This window comes from Pungitius pungitius, chromosome 19 (genome assembly GCF_949316345.1).
Source record: "Pungitius pungitius chromosome 19, fPunPun2.1, whole genome shotgun sequence".
Classification (NCBI taxonomy): domain Eukaryota; kingdom Metazoa; phylum Chordata; class Actinopteri; order Perciformes; family Gasterosteidae; genus Pungitius; species Pungitius pungitius.
The window spans coordinates 3,812,448-3,834,396 of NC_084918.1; the positions used below are offsets into that span (position 1 = coordinate 3,812,448).

At 45.7% G+C, this 21,949-nt stretch overlaps 4 protein-coding genes across 4 annotated transcripts; 1 reads left to right on the forward strand and 3 right to left on the reverse strand.

Moving 5' to 3' along the window:
• Window positions 1-3,847: 3,847 nt before the first annotated feature.
• On the reverse strand, window positions 3,848-5,039 carry sox32 (SRY-box transcription factor 32). The gene is given in 3 exon segments (XM_037456361.2): window positions 3,848-4,243; window positions 4,245-4,531; window positions 4,727-5,039. Coding segments are annotated over 3 exon segments (996 nt in total).
• A 6,076-nt stretch (window positions 5,040-11,115) lies between these two features.
• Window positions 11,116-13,268, reverse strand: mrpl15 (mitochondrial ribosomal protein L15). Its single transcript, XM_037456123.2, has 5 exons — window positions 13,058-13,268; window positions 12,753-12,910; window positions 12,246-12,411; window positions 11,705-11,828; window positions 11,116-11,597 (listed from the first exon to the last, which is right to left on the reverse strand). The coding sequence occupies exons 1-5, from the start codon at window positions 13,160-13,162 to the stop codon at window positions 11,260-11,262; spliced, it is 891 nt and encodes a 296-aa protein (XP_037312020.1). The 5' UTR covers window positions 13,163-13,268; the 3' UTR covers window positions 11,116-11,259.
• A 110-nt stretch (window positions 13,269-13,378) lies between these two features.
• lypla1 (lysophospholipase 1) lies at window positions 13,379-16,061 on the forward strand. Its single transcript, XM_037456124.2, has 9 exons — window positions 13,379-13,992; window positions 14,095-14,126; window positions 14,244-14,309; window positions 14,433-14,480; window positions 14,567-14,637; window positions 14,755-14,828; window positions 15,045-15,146; window positions 15,346-15,522; window positions 15,645-16,061. Exons 1-9 carry the CDS (start codon window positions 13,924-13,926, stop codon window positions 15,702-15,704), a joined length of 699 nt encoding a protein of 232 aa, XP_037312021.2. The 5' UTR covers window positions 13,379-13,923; the 3' UTR covers window positions 15,705-16,061.
• A 1,062-nt stretch (window positions 16,062-17,123) lies between these two features.
• LOC119198692 (regulator of G-protein signaling 20) lies at window positions 17,124-21,165 on the reverse strand. Its single transcript, XM_037456125.2, has 5 exons — window positions 20,936-21,165; window positions 19,931-20,091; window positions 18,059-18,142; window positions 17,721-17,955; window positions 17,124-17,326 (listed from the first exon to the last, which is right to left on the reverse strand). The coding sequence occupies exons 2-5, from the start codon at window positions 20,086-20,088 to the stop codon at window positions 17,129-17,131; spliced, it is 675 nt and encodes a 224-aa protein (XP_037312022.1). The 5' UTR covers window positions 20,089-20,091; window positions 20,936-21,165; the 3' UTR covers window positions 17,124-17,128.
• Between the last annotated feature and the right edge of the window lie 784 nt (window positions 21,166-21,949).

Consider the following 21,949-nt stretch of genomic DNA (forward strand, 5'->3'; position numbering starts at 1 on the left):
CATCTCAGACACAAACTGTGTGAGGATTGTGTTTGTGTTAATCTTCCCCCCCCCCCCCCCCCCCCCCCGAGTGTTTGTTGACAGCCGTTGGTCCTTTGTGAGGGACGCTGATAGGGAGTATTGTGTGGGCCCAGCAGGTCACGGGGGGGGGGGGGGGGGACACACGCCCTGCTGCCCCATTCTGCTCGCCGCGCCCGCCCGGCCTCACGCCCACCGGCCGCCCCTCTCCTCGGCTCACGGGAAACCACAAAGACGCCTCCACCCCCGCAAGGATCGAAGCCTTGTCATTTCACGTCTTTAAATAGAATTCATGCAGAATTGATTAAAGGATTAGTTCAAAATGTCACTAGGTAGAACTCTACATGAAAGCAGCAAATAATAATGATGATAATGATTCCAACAGTTAATCATGCAATTGTGATCAATAATATTTAGCTTGAGACACATTTCGATGCAGGTTAGTTAGTTATAATGTAATATTTAAACTTAAAATCATTTATTTTAATACTTTGGTAGCTTTGGATTTATTAGATTTTAAAAGATGAATCTCAGGGATTCCTGAGTACAGTTGAGATTATTGATTTCCATCACAATATTCACAACATTCAAATATTAGAATATATGTAATAATATTGAACGCTAACATACTTCCTGACAAATTAGTTCCAATAAAAAAAAAAAACTGAATGTTTATAACCGGGACTTTTCGAAAAATGTTTCTCAGAATTTAGGGAAATAAGACCAGAACTATCTTACCTGACGAGTTTAAAGAAAACGATGTTAGAATTTGAGTGAAATGACCCCTCTTGACCCCCCGCTGAGCCGCAGTCTGCGCACACGTCCCAATGGATGCTCGACGCTGTCAGACACTCAGGTGAAACGCTGCTGATCCGAAAGCAGAGGCCTGACGAAGTTACAGTAATCTGATCGCCCCAATTAGTGCACGACTGGAGCCGACTAATGAAGTGATGCTTGAATTCAACCAGGGATTCCCGTTCTTCTTTTTACATGTTGTAATTTGTAAACAAACCTCCTCTTGGTATAGGACAAGAACATATCTGAGTTGCTCACTTCCTGTTTGAGTTTCCTCGCACGTCCCTGCAGGATAATACTCTGCATTATCTGCAGACTGCAGCCTCGTATTTACCCAAACTAAATTATTGATGAAAAACTTAATGATGGCTCAAGAAATCTCCAAAACGTAACCCGGTGAGGGAGCTCAGATCTATTTCTTCAGGTTTAATATAAACTCCAGCTATTTAGTCTGTTGATATTGAACACACATAAGTGGCATATTTACATATTTAATATCTAACGAGGTATTTTAGAGTTGAGGAATGTGAATTACGGTACGTTTGACATGCTGAGATTCCTCACATTTCTCACAGGTGATAAGATCCCACGTGGCTCCGTGAGCTTTCCGGGCACATTTCTGGCTCCATTGCTGAACGCTCCATAGGTCTGTTGCACTAATTTCCCTCACAGCAGCTGGGGAACGACCTGAGAACATGTGGGTTTCGCTCCTATGAATGACCAAGGACATTTTTGAGAAAATCCACTGCCAGAGCTGAACGAAAGACCGTCACAAAACAACATCTGGATGTATTTCAATGGGGTTTTAACGTCGCCTATAATTAAATCACTACCTCCAGATTCACTTTTTATTCGACAAACCAGAGGCCGATAAATGCACGAGGCCTTGTAAATATTTAACAGAGATGTCTGATTTGTCCAGCTGCCTTTTCCATTGGTGTTTATTGTTGATGATGTTTTCACCTGAAGCGCTGATATCACTGCGTTGTTTTTCCTTCAGGAAGTTCCTGCGGCGGGGTCATTAATTGTTGCCGAGGGGGCCGACCTCTGAGAAAAACAACCAGTTGAACCGACAGCTCTGAGTTCGAGTCGCTCCGAAGGGGGGGATGGAAAACAAGGACCGGCCCGAGCACATGAAGCGGCCCGACGTTTGAGGGGGTCGCCGGGCGGATTCCACGCTGCCGCTTTTGCATCACGGCACGTTTCTGGGGGGGTGGGGGGGGAATCGAACTGACGTCAGAGTTCTTCCGCTCATTCAGGTTGCCGCTGGATTGCAGAAGGTCTTTTCTTTCCTAATTAGCTCCTCTGCTCTCTCCTCCGGCTAAAAGGTCGTCCTTCCCTCGGCCGAACCCGTTTCCTCCCAGCGACCCGTCACCTCTGACTGGTTTGGTGCAGCGAGTTTCAAGAGTTGTATTTAGTTTTTGATCTGATCATTAGTTATTTATACATTATATGTGTATCTAGAATCCACCTCCTGGGGACTGTGAAAATAACAGAAGGTTCATTCACAGGATTCCTTTGGTCATTAAAACAAATTTTCCTATTTATGTTGTTTACATGTTTGGGTTCTAATCACTGCTTGAGTCCAATAATAAAAATCTAAATAAAATGAGCTCCCTTTATTGGAAACAAATGTATATCTTAAAAAGATCACCTTTTCTTTTTGGTAAGTGTAAATGCATTTCTTTTAGCTTCGTAGGAGCATGCGTTTCTTTTTTTGTTGTTGCAGCACCTGACATGTTGGACGACCTGGATCTCACATGAGCGCGACCTCGCTGCCGCGACACAGAATGACCCGGGAAGTAAACATTTTCCCAAACGAGTAAACATTTGGCAGCCAGAGTCGAGCGAGGTTTGGAGATATGTGGATTTTGGGGCATATTTTTAGAGCCTTTGTGAGATGTTTTAAAATGAAACAGGAAGTTGGGAAGTTTATGCCCGTGGCGCCCACCCTGCTTCCCTCTGTGCGCCAAGAAAGACGCGAGGATGGAGATAAAGCTGTGTGTCAACAGTTTGGCTTCTGCCAAAGGGAGGGTAGTATCGCTGCGACATTGTTCAATCCGAGGTATTTAAAGTCGTTCATAGTCCTCTTAAAGGGAAACTTTTTTTTTTTACCATTACGTAACCCCTCCAGGGCCGGTTCTGGACGCGTGCTGTGTCAATGTTACACAGTTTCTTTTCAAAATAAACTTCTGTCTTCAGTGAGGTTCATCACAACCACTTAGTTAAAAAAAATGAGTTTGAACTAATGACCTTCGTGTGAAGATGTATATAATAATTTACAATGATTCCCCCTCCTAGAATGTATCATCGGTTTATAAGCAGTTAGAAATGGTTTATAACACATTGATGTAGTAGTAAGCAGGTTTATGAGGTCATTTTGAAAGTGTCGATTATGTGTTGTTGTCAACAAATATAACTTCTATCTATAAACCATTTAAGAGGGAGATGTAATAATACATTGATGAACACTCATCTGCTGAGAACTACTTCATGGTTGTTGTAGTTCATGGTTATATGATGTTTATAAATGCAAAATGTAGTTTTTTTAGGGGTTTACGTTACTGCTGAAATATACAAATACTCTTATTAGCCAAATAGAAAATTAACATCCGTTTGAGAATTGACGATGTCAGCGACACAAAGATAAACAAATGCAGAGATAAAGGATGATGTCATGATAGGACTAACGTTTACCTGAAAGTGATAATGCATCATTGATCCATTTAATGAGAACAAAAGTCTAAACTAAACTCAAAGTGATACAAACAATGCCAACAGTTGCTTTTGATATACAACTATAATGCGTTGTTTAAGTCAGTGAATCTTACCGTTATCTTATTTTCAGAAATACCACTGAAGACATGTACGCTGTGTGTTTAACTGTTATTTATTTATTAGAATCACATTGCAAGACAGTACAGTACAGTCATTTAACGTTGTCAACGTAACAACGCACCATGTACACCTTCAGCAGTCACCGTCAAATGACCCGCTGACATAAAATAAATAAATACACCGCGCTTCAGTACTCTCACGAGACGGAGCGTCCCTCTCTGTGGCCGCTCTGGTAGCAGCCGGGGTCCACCGACTCGGGCCGGTGGGGGCCGGGCCCCAGGTACTGTTCAAACTCGCTGCGGTCCAGATCGTACAGCATGTCCAGCTGAACCTGTGCCAGGTAGAACTCAAAGGAGGGCCCGGCGGGTCCCTGCGGGCCCCCGCGGGCCCTGCTGGACTCCCCCTGGTCCACGTGGGGCCCCGCGGGCCTGCAGAAGCCTCGCTGGTCTCCGAAATACAGCTGGGGCTGCGCGGGGTAGGCCGGGGGGCCCGGGTACGCCGCCGGCGTGTTCAAAGACACGTCCGGCGACGCCGAAGCTGCCGCCAGCGGCTCCAGGAAGTCTGGATTGTTCGGGAAGCCGCGCGGGGGGGGGGGCGGCGAAGTCGGCCGGGGAACCGGCAAAGGCGGCGGCGCTCGGGTAGCACTGCTGCTGGCTCTGGAGCAGGTAGGCGAGGTTGAAGGGCGCCGGGTAGCCGGGGCCGCACGGCGAGGCGCGGGGGGCCTCTGCGGCCTGAGGCCTGGAGCCCTTCTTCAGCTGCCGCCTCCGGCGGGGCCGGTACTTGTAGTTGGGGTAGTCGATGGTGTGCTGGACCCTCAGGCGCTCTGCTTCCTGCATGTATGGACGCTTCTCCACCAGCGACATGGCCTTCCATGTTTTTCCTGCGGGGGAACACAGTGGGGTCAGAGATCTGCATGTTTGTTTATCAAAACAATAGCTTGAATGTGAAATGGAAATCAAGAGCTCTTCTGCCCCCCCCCCCCCCCTCATGGCATTAAACATTTCTACTATGCTCAAGAAGAAACACTTTAGTATTTCCATCTTGTATATACTCAAGCTGTTAATCGATTTCTTACCGAGTATTTTGCTCAGATCCGTGTTCTCCAGGTCTGGGTTGAGCTGCGCCAGCCGCCTGCGCTCCTCTTTGGTCCAGATGATGAAGGCGTTCAGGGGCCTCCTGACCCTCTGCTGCGCCGACGACACGGACTTGGCCTCCGGGCTGGCGCAGCTGGAGTCCGAGTTCACCGACAGCGGGCTGGAGGGCCCCGAACTCGGGGAGCGCACCTCGCTCGTCCGGTCCGCCTCCGCGGAGGCCGACTCTTCGGCCGCGAACGCGACGCTGTTTGCGCAGAGCTGGAAGGCGGCGGCGGGGTCGCGGCCGAAATGCATGTCTAAGGGAGGGCGATGACGTTGTGACTCGCTGTCATCGTCCTGGTGATGCACCGTGACGGATATATGCGGGGGGCTCCGCCAATGGGGGAGGCGCGGAGGAGTGGATTTAAGGTGTGAATTCCAGGTGATTTTTTCTTTTTTGTCGGGTCGGTGATAGGCCCATCCGACGCCCCCCAATCAACCACCCCACGAAACTTAAGATGGAAAAGTCCGGGATAAAACTCTATTTGTCTTTCATATGACAAAAGAGCACCACGTAGCGCTTGGATTAATCTCAAAGAGCCGCAATAAAGAAAATCAGACACATTGTTCCCCTCTTTCTGAGTTAAATGCATTTGTATTTGTCTGTAAAACACGGCATTTGGATCTATTAAGCTCCTTTAATTAGAAATAATTTATTTGGATATATTTATATAACTGCTCATATACATCTGCGCGTAAATGTGGCTGACGTGCAGGTCTTAGGTTTTAATACATTAAAAAAATAGACCAGCTCCTTGATTCACTTATTGGAAGCATATTAGAGAAAATCAAATGACACATTTGCCTATCGGCGATGAATGGAATGCAATCAATGGGCCCTGAATGGCAGCAGAGTATTGATGGGTGAACATCAAAGTGTCCAGGAGGCAGGAGGCTGGTTACTAATTACATCGTGGCTCTCAGCTCTTATCGGCCATCCACTGTCTCTATCAAAGCACATTTTACAGGAATGAAACAAACATGATCAAGGAGTGTTTATTACACGATTACCGCTGGCAAATATTTGCTCGACACAAAAACTGATAGGTGTGTGCCGAGGGGTGCGATGAGTTCACGTAGGACATCGGCTGCGTTCAGTCTCTGATATTTAATACATTTAAATGAATAGCGGGTAAAAAAAAAAAAACTGGAGTGAATGAAATGGAGTGAGCAGAGAATCGAAACAAATTTAAAAATAATCCCAAATGATCATTTGGCATACATAAAAGCAGACCTTTTTTAATACATATACAAAATGCACAAAAGTTAATGATAATTATGTGTATTCCCCATTAATGTTAACTAAGGCGTGTGATCCTGTCATTTTATATAAAAGGATGCTATTACAGGTGTTCGCTTCCTCCGCGTGGATTCGATGAATATGTGCTTTTGAGAGGAGGCGACTGACGTTACACACACACAATAGTCTTCATGATTGTGACTGCAGGGCGTGGAACCTGCAATACACGGTGCCACAGCGACGCAGCACCTGCAACGCTTTGTCCCAGCAGACGAGTCACTTATGCGGCCTCTTTAAATGGTAAATACTGTGTATTATGGTTCAGTGCAGAAGGGTTGATACACAAGGAAAATCAGGCTTTGGGTTTGCTGTAAAAAAATGACGAGCTTAACAATGGTGGGGATTTTTTGTTTAGGAGTAAGATATTTGACTTTTAAGCATTAAATCAGGCCGAACGGGGTTTGATGTCCTAATCAATAGACATGATCAGCAGACTTCAATAACAGAAGTGACAAAAGACATCTGTGCTCCTCTTCTCCCTTTGACATCTGGACTTAAAACATTTAATAAAAACGGATTAACAGAAAGATCACATTTTTTTTTAAATTTACCTTATATGGATCTTAGGAATGGAGATTTAAAAGTATTTTTAAACAGAATTGTGAATTTGAACGAACCAAGTGTGTGGTGGGCGGCTGTGGGTGGGGGCGGAGGGAGAGGGGGACGCTCGTTTTCCTCACAGTCACAGCCGGGGGTTGAATCCACATCCGCGGGGTCGAACGGGACGCACGCTCCAACTCGCTGTGAAAAGCACTAATGGATTTAATCAATTAGCTTGAACGACTCAGCGTGAATACAATAACGTTGGTTTCGGCTGAGCTTCTTTGAGAATGGAGTCGTCTTAAAACCAGTAAACGTTTTTTGCTTGACATGTGGATTCAACGCCACTAAACCATCAGCCGGCAGTTCAGTGAATTGGGGCACATTTTGTTGCCCGAGGACTTTAAAAAAAACTCGTTTTTATACCTAAATGAGGGTAATCAAAACTGTACATCCTGATTGATGTGACGTCACGAGGTTCACATGAACGTCAATCAACTTCAAAAGGCTTGATGCCCCCCCCAAAAAACACCATAATACACTAAATTAAGCCGTGGACCCTTTACCCACTCATAACTGATCCTGATTAATCTCTTGTGACACCAGTTAAAAGGTTTTGCACATCAAGCCTTTTTTTAATAAGTTGAATGTTTTCTATGAAACTGGGGGGAATAATTAGGGGGGTGAGAGTGAAGAAAGGCCAACGTTATGCAAACATCAACATGTAGCAGAAAAGGGAAAATGTAAATTCGAAATTGTATCAAAGTCTGAATTTAAATAGAGCGATAAAATGTTACAAAAAGAGGATTTGGGTAAAACTGTGTTTTTCTCCTCCCTGAAATATGATGAAACCTCCTTTCCTCCTCAAATATTTAACACCTTCAGTATTGTATGTTTTGGGAACTTATTCAATTTTGATTTAATGGCAATACGACCTGTTGGAAACTCAAAAACAGTTCAGTCCATCCGTAATTCACCCTTTTTTTAAAGAAAAGCAAAACCTGTGCCTCTTCCTTCATTCTGTCCCTGTTGATGAAGCCTAATCTATAAGGTGACAGTAGGGCATCATCGCATTGTCTCAGAGCCAAACAAGCAGAATGGACTCAATGCTTTGTGAATAGGGATTGTTCTCAGTGTCTTTCTGATCACAATGTGTCATTGTATTGGACAGAACTTATATATGGGACACTCCTCCCCGTCCTCACTTTGGATCAGTGACGGCCAAGCAGGCGGCTGAAGACCTTCCGGGAGAACGGGACGGTTTTAGCAGGATTTTTCGGAGCTCTGATTCTCTGCGTGATGCTGGGGGGCTGGATACTGGCTGCGTTCGGATGTACTTCCTTGGTCTGATGTGACCTGCACACGAAAAGGACACATTTCCTCGGTGCGGACTTTATCCTTTTTTTTGTGAATGAATGAATGAATGGCTCCTGCGCTCTTAAATCTCCTCTTTTCATGGACATTTGAAGGATTTGCTGACCTGAAGGACTCCATGCAAGGAATGACTAGAAGAAAGCGAGGCAGGAGGCCCGTGTCTCGACCTCTGCTAACGAAGCACTGTATTCCTCACTGTCCTCAGTGCCATCCCACCGACTTTCCTTACAGTGCATTGTTTCATAGCCGCGAGGTGTGATTGGGTGGGGGGGGGGGGGGGGGGGGGGGAAATGAACATGATCTTCGCAGCGAGGGACCGTGTTGCATTGTGTCGAATTGTATGGGCACAGCAGGCCAGCATCAAGATACACTGTCAAGACTCAGACACCATTCTATGCAGTGGGGTGTGTGTGTGTGTGTGTGTGTGTGTGCCCCCCCCCCTCTTAATCAGGTGTTTGAGCAGATTCGACAGCGGACTAAGGGCTGGGGTCCTGAGTGCTAACCTCCACACTCCCCGTGTAAACAGCGCCCTGCCCGGCCTACATGTCAGGCCAGCTGAGAGGATTACATGCACCACCCCCCCCCCCCCCCCCCTTCCTCGGTGTAGACAGGCTTAATGTAGTCTCATTAGCAGAACACAATGATGCCCCCACCTCTGGGCAGAGATAACCGGCCCGACTCAGCCAGACTTCAAACACCGACTCGGAGCTACCGGGTGGTGAATGTGCAGCGTGCAAAGCCAGAAGAGCACTGAGGATTTATCCATCATTTAAGGGTTTAAATGATTAGTTTATTGACCACTGATCAATATTTACCATTTCCAGTGTCTCAAAGTGTGAGGATTAGGTTCACATCTTTGTAAATGTTGTGTTTCGTACTGTATAAATGTTAATCCTTTCAATCAGAAAGCTTAAAGAAGGGACAGTCATGACCACAAAATGATCATCATTACTTAGTCGATAAATTACTTACTGCTGAAACACCGGATCAGAATTCTGATTCATTCAAAAGAACCTCCATCAGCTCCTTAGTCTGCCTCTCCACTGCAGTCACAATGGTCTCTAATCGTATTGCATTTGTTGATCATCCAGACCGGCTAACGAGGCAAAGCTCCACTCATGCAAAAAAAAAAAAGAAAAAAAAGAAGTGCCTTTCTTTGTAAATTAGGAATTGTATTGTACTGATAAGAATCTTATCTGATGAATTGAATGAGCCCTCCACTCATTTTATTGTGCAGCTGAGCTTTTGATGTTTGGTGGCTTTGCTGTTTGTTGCATGTTTACGCCGCGTGTTTACCTCCACGTTTGTGGATCCCAGACGGTATCCGTGGCGATCTGACCTTGACTCCACACCGACGCAGGCCCAACGCGTCTCTCCTCTGCAGACGCAGGGAAGACGGCTGCATTTAGCTGTAATTAGCCCTATTTATTAACTGGAACTAGACCCGAGAGACCTGTGAGACACCGTGATATCTGTGTCTGTCTTAAACGGCTCATTCGCGGCAGCAGATAACCAAAACAATCTGGTCTGCTCGGCTCCAATGCTTGAATGTTTAATTAAATAGTGTGAACTGGTTAGACTCAGACATTAGATTATTTGGAGCAGAGACCCCCCACCCCCCCCCCCCCCCCCTCAAATGAAGTGAAAGGGTCCGAGCCGTTTTTCCGTGTAATTGATGGAGAAAAGGCCGTGATTGGATTTCTTCTTCCCCTTTAAGCAAACCCTCTGCAGCCACACGTTCGCAGACCTGATGTTGTTGCTCGCTCCCTTTTTCTCTCTTTTGCGCGTCTGAGGCTCGACACAAATTCAAAAGGATCTGCTGCTTTGAAGATAAGCGCTGTAGTTCTGCCATAAACAATGATTGTGCTGTTTCTTTCCTGTGGCCAGATTTATTTAAAGTATTATGCTGTTAGGATTTGGGCTGGTTTTCCTGGCAGGGCCCGGCTGTGTACGTATCCACTACTTGTGTAGTTTATTGGATACTTGAGATTCAGGAAAAACACTCGGGGGGGAAACACAAGCAAAGTCATCAAAGTGTAACCTTTGTCTTCTATGGTAACACTTTGACACGTACGAATAAGCCTAAAGTGCTTCCTTCTTCTTACTTTAGAAACTTAATGAAATGAATTAGATTTAACTCCCTTTGTTGCATCATATTGTGCATACTTTATTTGTATTCTTACAGTAATTAATACCTATCTACCAGTAACTAACATGGCAGAGGGGACTTAGAGTAGGAACACAATGCTTGTGGTCTTGCAGTCTCTCTCGTACACACACACACACACACACACACACACACACACACACACACACACACACACACACACACGCACACACACACACACAATCACAAACATATGCTTCCTTTGATAAAGTGTTTTTAAACCAACATAAACTTCATGGCAGCGTAGCTTAAGACAATATCTGCGTAAAATACCAAGTTATTTATAGCGAGTGTGCCATTTTCACTTCAAAAAAATAAACATTATCGTAATGGAGAGTTCGGACACAAGAGAACAATCACACGGCCAAAACCTCTCAGTGTATTTTCTGGTGCACGAGTGTTAAGTGCCACAAAGCGTTGATTGAAATATTTCAAAATCTTAAAGAGATTCTGCTCTAGATTCCTTAGTTTTTATTTCTAAATCTCAGCACTCTGAACCTCATTTGTAGACTCAGTGAAATCCAGATTAAGTCAAAGTAGTTTCCATAACTTATCAAAGCATAAACATTTTTTTTCCAATGCACTTTTATGTCTGAGGCATAACAGGGGCAAAGCTGTATGTATGTGTTTGCCTGTGATTGTGCTCCAAGAGGATGGAGAGGGATCTTTTGAACGTCCAGACCAGGATACAGCTGCCTATGACTAATTTAAAACCCCCCCTATTACAGCCTAGGCAACCCATTTCACAAGTAACACACATCACCAGGCATCTGTTTCCTGTTTTCATTCTTTGAGTTATCTTATTTTCCTTATTTCCCCCTCACCTGTTACAGTTCACGTTCCTTCCATCACAGCGCACGGGCCGGTTGTGCTTTGACACGTCAGACGACAGCAACTCGAACGCAAAGCAACTCAAATGACTACAAATAAATTAAAAAAAACACTTTCAATGTAGTTCACAATAATGTTTAATAACCCGTTTTTCCATATTTTAATATAAAATGGAAACATGTCCACGACTTTGAACATCCCGACATCTGTATTTTTAGAGGTTTGCCATGAGCTACTGTAAATAAACATTTATTTCCTCACACCTATGACCCGTAATATTTCAGCAGTTTCTCATCCGTTGGTTTCAGGATCTTCTTCTCTGGCATGCTAACGACCCATCCTGGAGCGAGGCCAAAGAAGATCTGTCGAACATCCTTCCTCATGGAGAGCATGTGGTAAAGTTCATCCTTTGATATGTCAGGCAAAGTATATCCATACTTCAGTGCCAGGGCCAGCCGGGCCTGCTGGATTTTCTCGGGGTCGGCCAAGTAACCCCGGCTTTCAGCGTCTGTGTAATACCGGACCAAGTCCTCCCCAGGTAACATTCGCTTTGGAATGGGCTGCCCACGTAGGAAGAACGGGACGGGCTTGATGAGAATCCCTGCAGGGGAAAAAAGAAAAAGAAAAAAAGAGATTGAATGTATTATCTTTGATAAGACGAACAATACAACGTCAGTGAGGGCACAAGACTGATCAGTCATTAGTTACCCAGGCTAATGGGATCATAGAAACTGGTGGTGATGACCCCTCCGTTCCTCTCAATAGCAGCTACAGCTCCTTCGGAAGCTCTCTGAACCTCGATGTTGATTTTTGCAGAAAAAATGTCGGCACCCTTGAACAGAGAATGCAGATGAAAGGAGGAACTGGCAGAAGTAAAAAAAAACAACAACAACAACATTATCTTGACCTGTGATGACATGACAACATTGTTATGTGGTGCCACCTACTGGCACAAGAAGAGCAAAGAGCCTCAGTGCGACCTGATCCTCTGCATCCTGTTGATTCTCTATTTTAGTTATTTCCCTTCCCATTTCTTTAATTTACTGACAGCCAAAAGGTATTTTTCTTACAGTGTTCTAGAAACTATCCAAGCTAGATCTTTACAGCTGTAATAAACCCCGCTGCTGATATATAGAAAATACGGTATGTTTGTGAGTGCCATGTTGTATTTGTCTCTAACGTGTAATGAACAAATCTTTGCTGCTGTGGATGAAAACATCCTTAAGTCAACAGTGTGGTTTAAGAATACCTCATCAACGAGCTGGACTCCATAGTCCCTCTTCAGAGGCTGGACTGTCACTCCTCTGGCGTTGACCAGCTGGGTCAGGTCTACCGGGTGGGTCGGGTCGACTCGTCCCAGATCGATGAGGTACTGCAGGCGTTTCAACGACAGAGGCTGGTACTGTGGCCGTCGACTGAGGAGGGAAGAGCGCACCAACATTGTGCTTAATTACGTGGAATCATGTGTGAACGACACAATCAGACAAACATTAACAAAAATACAATGCAAAAAACCCACCTGTGCTAAAACCACGACAGCTCAATTATTGAACAAGCAATAGCAAAAAAGGAGAAATAAAAGATCCGGGGAAGGAACAATGTGTCTTTGGCTGAAATATTCTTCCAATTTAAGTGTATCAAAAAGGCTTTTTTGCATTTTCAATTAATTGCATTGTGCCGATTGTTGTCACTTTTAAAAAATGTACACAAAGGTTAGTTTCAAAAGGTGGAGGACACGGTGACATGTTGGGTTTACCTGTGTCCCTCATTGTAGCCATATTTAGGGATTGCGAGATAAAACGGAGTCTGACCCCCTACAAATCCCAGCCGAGGCCGGGTGCCTCTCTGTCGCTCTCCCTTGTGTCCTCGGCCGCTTCTGTTGCCACCATGCTGTCCCCTGCCCCGCCGCGTCTCCTGCAAATTACAATGACATTCACAAGCTCGCTAGCGTGTCCTGCCATAAACACAAGACTCAATGTTAGCATTCGTCTCCACTGGCTAACATAGCGTGCTAACTAGCTTTAGCTATGTCAGCGTGGGTGTTGCTACGTTAAAACTTACCGGCTTTTTGGCTCCCGGTTCAGGCCGCAAGTTCGCTAAACTTATCCGGGGGAGATTCTGCAAAACACTTAGCGCTTTACTTGTGGTTTTTTTGGGGAAAGACATGTTTTCTCCTCTCACATGTCAAAGACTGCGAAACCAAGGACATGTAGGTCACGTGACCGAGGTGAGCGGAAGTAGTTCTTCTTACCTCCATCTTCAAAATAAAAGCACGACCGTCAAAATGTACAGTAAACATGTGAGGTGTGACGCATCCTTGGTGGTTGTTATTAAATACTAGTATTGTTATGAGCAAAGCAAATGTAATGTGACACATTTTTAACGTTTACTCGTTAAATAAGACAAATGAAAACATGTGGATTTTAAAACCGTTGTCAAAGATCACTAGCCAATACGTTAAATGTTTATCTAAAAACTACTTTGTAATTAAATGGTTGTGTTGTTTGATAAGGGTATTGTCTCTATTTCATAAGTGTCGAAACGAGCTTTGCAATTCAGCCATTATTAAAGTAGCGTTTATTGACACGTCAACTAACCAATCTGTACTTTGCATATGTCAAAAACGTCTTTTGACAGCCAATCATGTCGGCGAGGGGCGGGACTTCAAACCGTGTCATTCCAGGTGACGAATGGTGTTATCCGGGGGTGTATTATTTCCAACAAAATTCAACTTCTACAAAGGAATTCACAACCGCCAGAGGTGAAACGAGACGGCGGTTCGTCCTCCTCCACTCCAGCTCGACGTTCGTCTTCTAACCGTTTCGCTACGTTGACGGCCGGAGTCGACCGCGGATTGACAGGAGGGGGGGTTAGCGGTTTCTAGCTAACAGGAGCTAACTTGTCCCCACCAGCTGCCCCGGCGCTGTATGTGCGGTAACAACATGTCAGTGCCTTTACCTGCCATCGTGCCTGCTGCCCGGAAGGCCACCGCGGCGGTGAGTTCAGCGCACGGACCCCCCCCCCCCCCCCCAAAACAACCACTAAGCTAAGTTAAATAAAAACAGATAACCGATTTTTCACCTGTGTGATTTATACAGGTGATATTTCTGCATGGCCTTGGTGATACCGGGTAAGTTACATGAAGACTTTTTTTTTTTTTTTTTTTAAACCTTCTTCTTTGGTGCTACATTTATTGTTGCCTATTCTCTTGTTTGAATGGGTTAAATCTTTTTGTCCAATCCGACAGACATGGCTGGGCAGAAGGTTTCGCAGGCATCAGGTTACCACACGTGAAATACATCTGTCCACACGCGTAAGTACTCACAACAACTCTTAACTTTACACAGGAGGGTGTGCACAGGTCAGAAAGCACCTGCTTTCAAGGCATTATATGGTATATCCCATTGAAGGTTTTTGTTTTCTTCATTGCCTGCAGTCCCACCATGCCTGTTTCTCTCAACATGAGAATGTCGATGCCTTCTTGGTAAGTGTCGCAGTGTTTAAACCTATTTTGGGAGACTGAGGCGATCACGAACACAATATTTATCGCTTGCTTATCATTGCGTGAAGGTTTGATATCCATGGGTTGAGCCCCGATGCAAATGAAGACGAGGCCGGTATTAAAAGAGCCTCAGAGAACCGTACGTCCTTTTTTTTTTATTTTATTTTCACACATTTTAGAGGTCTGCTGCCAATTTTGTGTGAGTTGCATGAAGAGCTTGTGAATTTTCTGTAATTTTTTCTTTTCATTTCTCCAGTTAAAGCATTGATAGACCAAGAAGTGAAAAATGGAATACCGTCACACAGAATTCTCCTGGGTGGATTTTCACAGGTACGTGTGGTTCTATACAAACCTTTAGTTGATATGTGGGAGTTGAGTTGTAGGCAGCCAGTGAAATAATAAACACCTTTTACTTTTGGAGGAAAAAAAACGTGTTCGTTTTATCTCTGATCTGTTTCTTAATGAAGCCAATTCGTCCATGCTTTTTGTTTCTGTGGATGTGCATCTCTGAATTCATTTTTAAAGTGTGTGTTTTGTCTTTGCCAGGGCGGAGCGTTGTCTCTCTACACGGCTCTGACTACTCAGCAGAAGCTTGCTGGAGTCGTCGCTCTGAGCTGCTGGCTTCCTCTCCGCAACTCCTTCCCTCAGGTACACCAAAATAACTTTCTGTCTCAAATTAACAGAAATTAACAGAAGTTTCAGGAAAAGATGGAAGTTCAAATTTTTCATACACATCTTTTAACCATTAACTGAATTACAGTGAAGGAATACCCCATAGGTAAATCCTAATCTATCATATGAAGATAATCTCTTCTTAATCTCCCCCCGCCCCCCCCCCCCCCACCAGGCATCTGCCAACAGTGTTAACAAGGACATGCATGTCCTGCAATGCCACGGAGACGCCGACCCCCTGGTGCCCTTCATGTTTGGCAACCAGACAGCGGAGAAGATGAAAAGCCTCATCGACCCGGCCAACGTCACCTTCAAGTCGTATCGGGGTCTTCCTCACAGCGCCTGTCCAGAGGTCAGCGCGGGTCAAGTCGCACGCTTGTGTGTGTGTGTGTGTGTGTGTGTGTGTGTGTGCAGATCGAGTTCCGCCCTGCGTCCCCTGTGCCTCATTTTGTTTTTGTTGTTGTACCCGGGCAGGAAATGGTGGATGTGAAACGATTCATAGAGAAGCATCTTCCTCCCATCAGCAGCGAATGAACTCGGGGCGGCGGCAGAACGGCCGCGCGGAGCCGGCGGGGCTCCTGTTGGGCTCGGTCCCCCCCCCCTCCTGTGGACTCGAGGAAGCGACGGCTTACTGACAATAAATCCACGCTGCTATTTATTACGCCAGACGGGACTGGGGCTTCATTTGAAACCTGGAGCAGAATAATGATAAACAGTGTTGCATCCTGACCTGGAGCCACGCGCACAACCAGTGTTAGAGTCCCGTTAGCTGCTTGACTGTAACGCTGCCGCTGAGACGAGCCATTTCTTGCAAGGAACATATATAACTAGGGCTATACTTTATAGTTTAATACCTATACTATCTCATAATAAATGGCCTGTGGTTTAATGCCTTTTTATACTTTATTTAGCCCATAATTCAAGTTATTATTTGAGTGCTTTTAATTTTAAAATAACTAACATTTGTTGCTTCTGAAATAGGTATCAGGTGATATTTGTTCTTTTTAAAGTTTCAGTATGTAAGATTTAGGGAGGTTAGCAGTATAGTAACTAATGAATAAGGCTCCGCCGTGCTTTGCAGTCGGCATCGTCCCTCTCGATGCCACGGAATACTGGAGCTTTTGAATTAATGTAAATATTACATTTTGGCGTGTTTAGAACACAAAAGAACAACTGCAAGACATGTCGGTGAGCTTCCGTTGGACTCAAAAGAATCAATTATTTCAAAGGGATTGAATTTTTTTTTTTGTAGCCTTCATTTGCAAAATCTTAAAATAATTAATTTTCAGACAAAAACAAATTGTATTGCTGCAATGTATGTACATAAATTGATTTATATAGTACCATGTGTTGAAAACACAGAAGCAAAAACAACATACGAATGTGCTTTATTTAATTTGTGGGAACTTAAATAACTATTTCACACAAATTTATTTTCATATACACAAATATATTCGTGGTCACAGTCGTGTGTTCGGTGTTCCCACGTTTTCTTAGAATCAGATATATTAGGACTATTATCACAGTATTGATACACAGACTAGATCGATTTGTGGGCATCAGCTCATCGAGTTGTATCTTTGAGAAGAGCTGAGAGCACCGACACGGTGTCGGACCCACGGTGCTAGTGTACTAGATCTTATTCCAAGGCACTTTCCTTCTTCTTAAGTTACCAATAAATAAAACCTACAAGAACTGGATATGCATCAAGGCTCCCAAATACCTAAATACAAATGCAGTGCTCACAGACGCGGTGCTCTCCCTCATTAAACAAGGTAGAAAAGTACATTGTACAGCGCTAGGGATTATATAAAAATATAGATATGTCTTCTTCGTCTTCTTGTTTGCTCCAAGTGTTTCGGTAAGCTAATCGAGGGTAAATAAACAGCAGTTTACAGCTGGATGAAGATCACTTTTATCTAGTGTCCATTGTCCCGTGTGTGTGTGTGTGTGTGTGTCTACACAGCAGGCCTCGGGGGGGCGGGCTCCTCCAGGCTCTCCATCAGCTCCGCGTACGCGGAGGAGTTGATGAAGCGCGGGTACGAGTCCCGCTGCATCAGCGTGTAGATCTGCTGCTGCGCGTCCTCGAAGGTGTGCGAGGTCGGCTCCAGCATGTTCCGGTTTATCACCTCGCGCACGCGCGAGTCCAGACTGACCTGCGCGGGGGGGGGGGGGAGCGAGAGAGCGAGAGAGAGAGAGAGGCGTGAGCGCGCCGCGCGGAGGGATACGACGACGACCGAGGGTGGCCTATAGTTCCAGCAGCAAAATGTGCTTGTATTAACATAATATAACAGCAAAAATAAATGTATGTACGGCGAAAAAGAAACCACATTGCAACAGGTATAGAAAATGTTGAATTTTTGTTGTTGTTGATACTTTTATGTATCAGATTCATCGATACGTCTTTGACATCTCCCACATGGGATGGTTTCCAAAACAGAGGAAATCTAGCCAGTGTTAGAAGAAAATAATTATAAGTTGGGTTTCGATTTATATTAAGATGATTTCAAAAAACGGCTCTAATTATTGCAGCCATGACACCCGGCTCACCTCTTTGGGGGAAAGGATTGAGATGAAGTCCTCGTATATTTGACGGACTTTCTCCTCCACCACGGTCTTGTTGGTCTCCTTTTTGAGCTCCTCGCAGGCCATCCAGAACATCATGTTCTCCTCGCTGAACTCGGTCCGCAGGAACTGCCTGAAGCAGCCGCGGCCCGCTGCGCTCTTCATCACCCTCTCGAACGACATGGTCCAGGAGCGCGCGTCCTCCAGGGTGGGCCTCGGGCTCGGGGATAGAGAGAATGGTGGATGCATTGGTTCACTGGGATTTGATGGCACTACGGATGGGGTCGCTGTCTTTTTAAAAAAAAATTCATTTGGGCCGTTACCTTTCTTCGCAATTGGTGGTTCCGTCCGTTCTGGGCTCGAGAGTGGACCTCTGTATCGTCTCGTCCTCGCTCCTCACAGTCAAACTGGAAGGGAAGAAGAAGAAAAAAAAAAAAAAAAGAGGCCCGTCATCCATATTTGATGCTGCAGCCGAGCGTCTAAAATAACTCTCGAGTCTGTTTAATGTCCGCCTTTCTGACTGAAGATAATGTGGTTGGCTGGATTTCTAAATCAAACATGTCAAAGAGAGTATGTCTCCATTAACTGGGGAAGTCTTTTCAATGTGGCACCAGCAGCAGACTTTCATCTTCTTAAAGAACAAAACTACTTGATTGAGGTTGGAAAAACCAGATCATAGTTTGTGTTCAAATAAAGTGCAACAACAACGTGCCGACCTCGAGTCACGTAACCAGCGCGACAAACGTAAGGCCGACGTTTGCTCTTGGGTTTAAAAAGGACGCGACCTTTGTGTGCCCCCCCCCCCACCCCCGGCCACCTGCCCTCCCATTTCCCACTTACACCACTCAGCGTCCAATAAGGTCGCTTAACTATCGCTTTCTGCTGGGCCGAGGGGCATAAAAACACCCGCGCAGGGGCGTGCGTCCCTGTCCGACGCGTTGCCCCTGGCGACCGGGCTGCTCGGACTGCAACTTGGCACGACGTCCCAGCGAGTTCGGGGAGAAGAAGAAGAAGAAGAAGAAGAAGAAGAAGACTTGGATTGAACAGTCTGGCCCCCCCCAAAAAAGGCCCCCGGAAACCACGACATATTAATTACACACAACGGCGAGTTTCTATGGGCCCATTTCATCAGAGTCCAGGCCCTGCGTGTTGAGACGACTGAACTCGTACAGTAGATTCAGAAGGGTCCTCTGGGAACGTTTGCGTAAAGGGTAAAAACGGCCCTCTGGGATCACCTGAGCGTAATTAAAATGCTCCCAACACCCGATGTAGCAGCTGGCTGTCGACCTAATTGGTTCATGTGTGTGTGAGTGTGAGTCCACCGCGACCCCCCCCCCCCCACACACCTGGGGACGTGGTAGCTGCGCAACAGTCGGATGGAAGCGATACAGATGCAGAGAGGGAATGCATTCCTTCCCCCCCCCCCCCGTTGGAGTGATGCAACGCGGCTGCGGCCTGCACTCAAAGACGAAGCGCGAGTCAACTGACGACGCCTCCGAAACAGATTCAACGCCCCCCCCCCCCCCCCCCCCACAATCCCCCCTCCTCCAGGCCTCCGTCCAATGAGAGCCGGCGTGGGTCACAGGACCCCCGTGTTCCTGTTCTGCTTGCGATGACGGCGTGGGCTGCGGCGTTGGTGCTGAATGGGTGGGAGGACGGAGGCAAAGAGGAAGTCACATCTATCGAGCCGTTGCTTCTGAACGAGGCCGTTGGACAGCGTTCAAACGAGGCCATGACAACTATTCCTCTGCTGCTACAACTGAAGCGAGCGAAGCCAAGGAACGTGACCCCCCCCCCCCCCCCCACCCTCCGAGAGAAGGCCGCAGGTAACTTTTTAAAAAGCATTTGGACGCACAAATGAAGAAGGGAAGGCAGAATTGACGGGAAATGAACTCGTAGAAACAAGTTCTGGAGCAAAAACCTACTTTTTTCTGTTGTATTTATGATTGCATTATGTTAAATGCCTCTTCCAGTTTTTACAGCCAGAAATTGATTAGCCTTCTCTAAAAAGTAAAAGTGAATTGTTAATTGTTTGATTCGTTTTGACTGTAAACACCCCATGTGACATGGGGCCTATTAGAAAGCAACTGCTTGGTCTTAAACAGGAGGAGAGACCACCCGCCCCCGCTGTGTGTGTGTGTGTGTGTGTGTGTGTGTGTGGGGGGGGGGGGGGGGGTGATCGTTGTGATTATTACCAGGAGCAGCTACAGCAGCAGCACCAGCAGAAGCAGCAGGCGTTGGAGGCGTTGGTGGGGGTGTCTCCCATTCTGTGGCGCGCTTGGAGGACACTGGCAGCTGCTTCCTGATGAACCTGCATCTGTCTCTTGCGCATCTCCACCCGCTCGGATCCCATGAACTGAGACACGGGGACCACAGTGAGAGTTATTAAAAATGATGTTCTTTATTTGAATTACTGCAAGACCTTTAAGGAACGAGGCCTGGTCGATGGGGAAAAAAAAATGAAAACATGGTCAGCGCCGTCGTTTTAATGACAGTGGTTACATTCTCTGAATTGAACAACATGGAGGGAAACTAGTCCTGGGGAATGCACGGCCCGCTACGTCATCGTGACGCGCGGGGTCAGCCGTGCGAGGTCGACTTTTAATACGTGGTGCGTTTAGGTGCAGCTATCGCAATGCAAACAGCTGGAGATGTCCAGCCAAATCACAAATAGAGATTAAGATGAGCAACAAACGCCCCCCCACCCCCACCCCCCACCCCATCTCTCCCTCGGTTTCTCTTCATGAGGGGGCAGCAGTAGCCTAATGACAGCGACAAGGCGTTACTCTGGGACCGCAGCAATAGCATCCATCAGTCGCATCGTCGCACGCACGCAAACGCAAATGCGCGCAAACATGCACGATGGTCGATTCGAAGCAATCACTCCGAAAAGCCTGCAGCCATTTATAGAAACTTAATGACATTATTTGATCAGAAAAGCTGATATGTTTACAGTCAGGATTTTTCTTTCGAGGCAAAAAGCAGCAGATGTGCATATATTTATTTGCAAACGTTCCTTTCAGATCGCTGCATGCATGAAGCATAAATCAAATAAAAAACATTATTTCTGCTTGCGGGAATATCCACGTAAATGTGCTTCTGCTTCACTGGATCCCGAAATTCATCCGCCTCGGTTTTCCCCGAAAAAAGACACGCGCAAGCGGCTGTGATTACAGTGGTCAAAACAAACGTCTACTCACTGTGTCACCATGAATGCCAGATTACAGGTGATTTTGTGGCTTGATCACATCCGTCTGTCGCGACCTGACTCGAACTGGTTTCTGTCCTCTGCGCGCATGCGTTTCCAGCAAGTGTGACAAATGTTCTGCGCCCCGTGCGTTTTTTTTTTACGGCCAGAACTGAATTTGCGATGTCCGTTACAGCAACGGCATCTTCAGGACCGACGGAGACTGCGCACATCACACGCATCCCGTGTATTATTGTTCATGACTGACTGTAATACACTTCCTGAAATGAAGATCACTTATTGTGAAGACGTGCGTAATATTCCTCCTGACTAATGACTGTCCGGCTGTCAGTTTAGGGATGTGGTCCTGTTGAACTAGTGGATATGTGTTGATTGGAAAGAATTCCCAGGCTCTTAATAATTAAATTAAACATCAGGGGAAAAAAAACATCTGTAACCTCCCCTCTCCTGGTGCGGCCAGGGGGTGCAGTACCGCCCGTGACCACCAGATGGCGGCAGTGGCTCGTTCAGTGCGAAGAGCGTACGACCAAAAGTTGATTAATAGAATGTTGGGTCGTACTTAAGTTAATGAACACAGATTCTGAGTTTTCAGCTTGGATTGAAATGAACTGAGGATATATATACTTCATTACCGTACTTGAGTGATTGTATACGAGTTTTTTCGTTTTCCTCTTTGTTGCAAGCTCCATCTCAGAGATACTTATGTAATCTTTACCATCTGACATCTTTGGTTATTGTCAGTAATTCTATTTGGCCCAAATGGTCATGTGACAAACTCAATAAAACACAATGCATTGTCCAAGAGGTCCCACATGTCAGAGGTCCATGAGTTATTTGCCAAAAAGACATCTGACTAGCACCTCTCTCATACAAGTGTTACGTGCCAAAGAGGACAGTTTAATGATGAACACACCAAACATGGACGTGTTGAACCTTTGGACCTCTATTAAATACAGGCCTGCTAATTATTTGATGAGCTGATATAGACATAAAAGAGGCAATTATC

Excerpts from the sequence above, each read along its gene's own strand:
- mrpl15 (XM_037456123.2), bottom strand. The coding sequence starts at position 13,162 with ATGTCTTTCCCCAAAAAAACCACAAGTAAAGCGCTAAGTGTTTTGCAG. Across the intron at positions 12,412-12,752 it reads GGCTACAATGAGGGACACAG|TCGACGGCCACAGTACCAGC; the intron begins GTAAACCCAACA and ends TTCCCTCCTCAG. Across the intron at positions 11,829-12,245 it reads GAGTCCAGCTCGTTGATGAG|GGTGCCGACATTTTTTCTGC; the intron begins GTATTCTTAAAC and ends TCTCTGTTCAAG.
- lypla1 (XM_037456124.2), top strand. The coding sequence starts at position 13,924 with ATGTGCGGTAACAACATGTCAGTGCCTTTACCTGCCATCGTGCCTGCT. Across the intron at positions 14,127-14,243 it reads CATGGCCTTGGTGATACCGG|ACATGGCTGGGCAGAAGGTT; the intron begins GTAAGTTACATG and ends CCAATCCGACAG. Across the intron at positions 15,523-15,644 it reads CTCACAGCGCCTGTCCAGAG|GAAATGGTGGATGTGAAACG; the intron begins GTCAGCGCGGGT and ends GTACCCGGGCAG.
- LOC119198692 (XM_037456125.2), bottom strand. The coding sequence starts at position 20,088 with ATGGGATCCGAGCGGGTGGAGATGCGCAAGAGACAGATGCAGGTTCAT. Across the intron at positions 18,143-19,930 it reads TGCTGCTGTAGCTGCTCCTG|TTTGACTGTGAGGAGCGAGG; the intron begins GTAATAATCACA and ends CTTCCCTTCCAG. Across the intron at positions 17,327-17,720 it reads CAATCCTTTCCCCCAAAGAG|GTCAGTCTGGACTCGCGCGT; the intron begins GTGAGCCGGGTG and ends CCCCCCGCGCAG.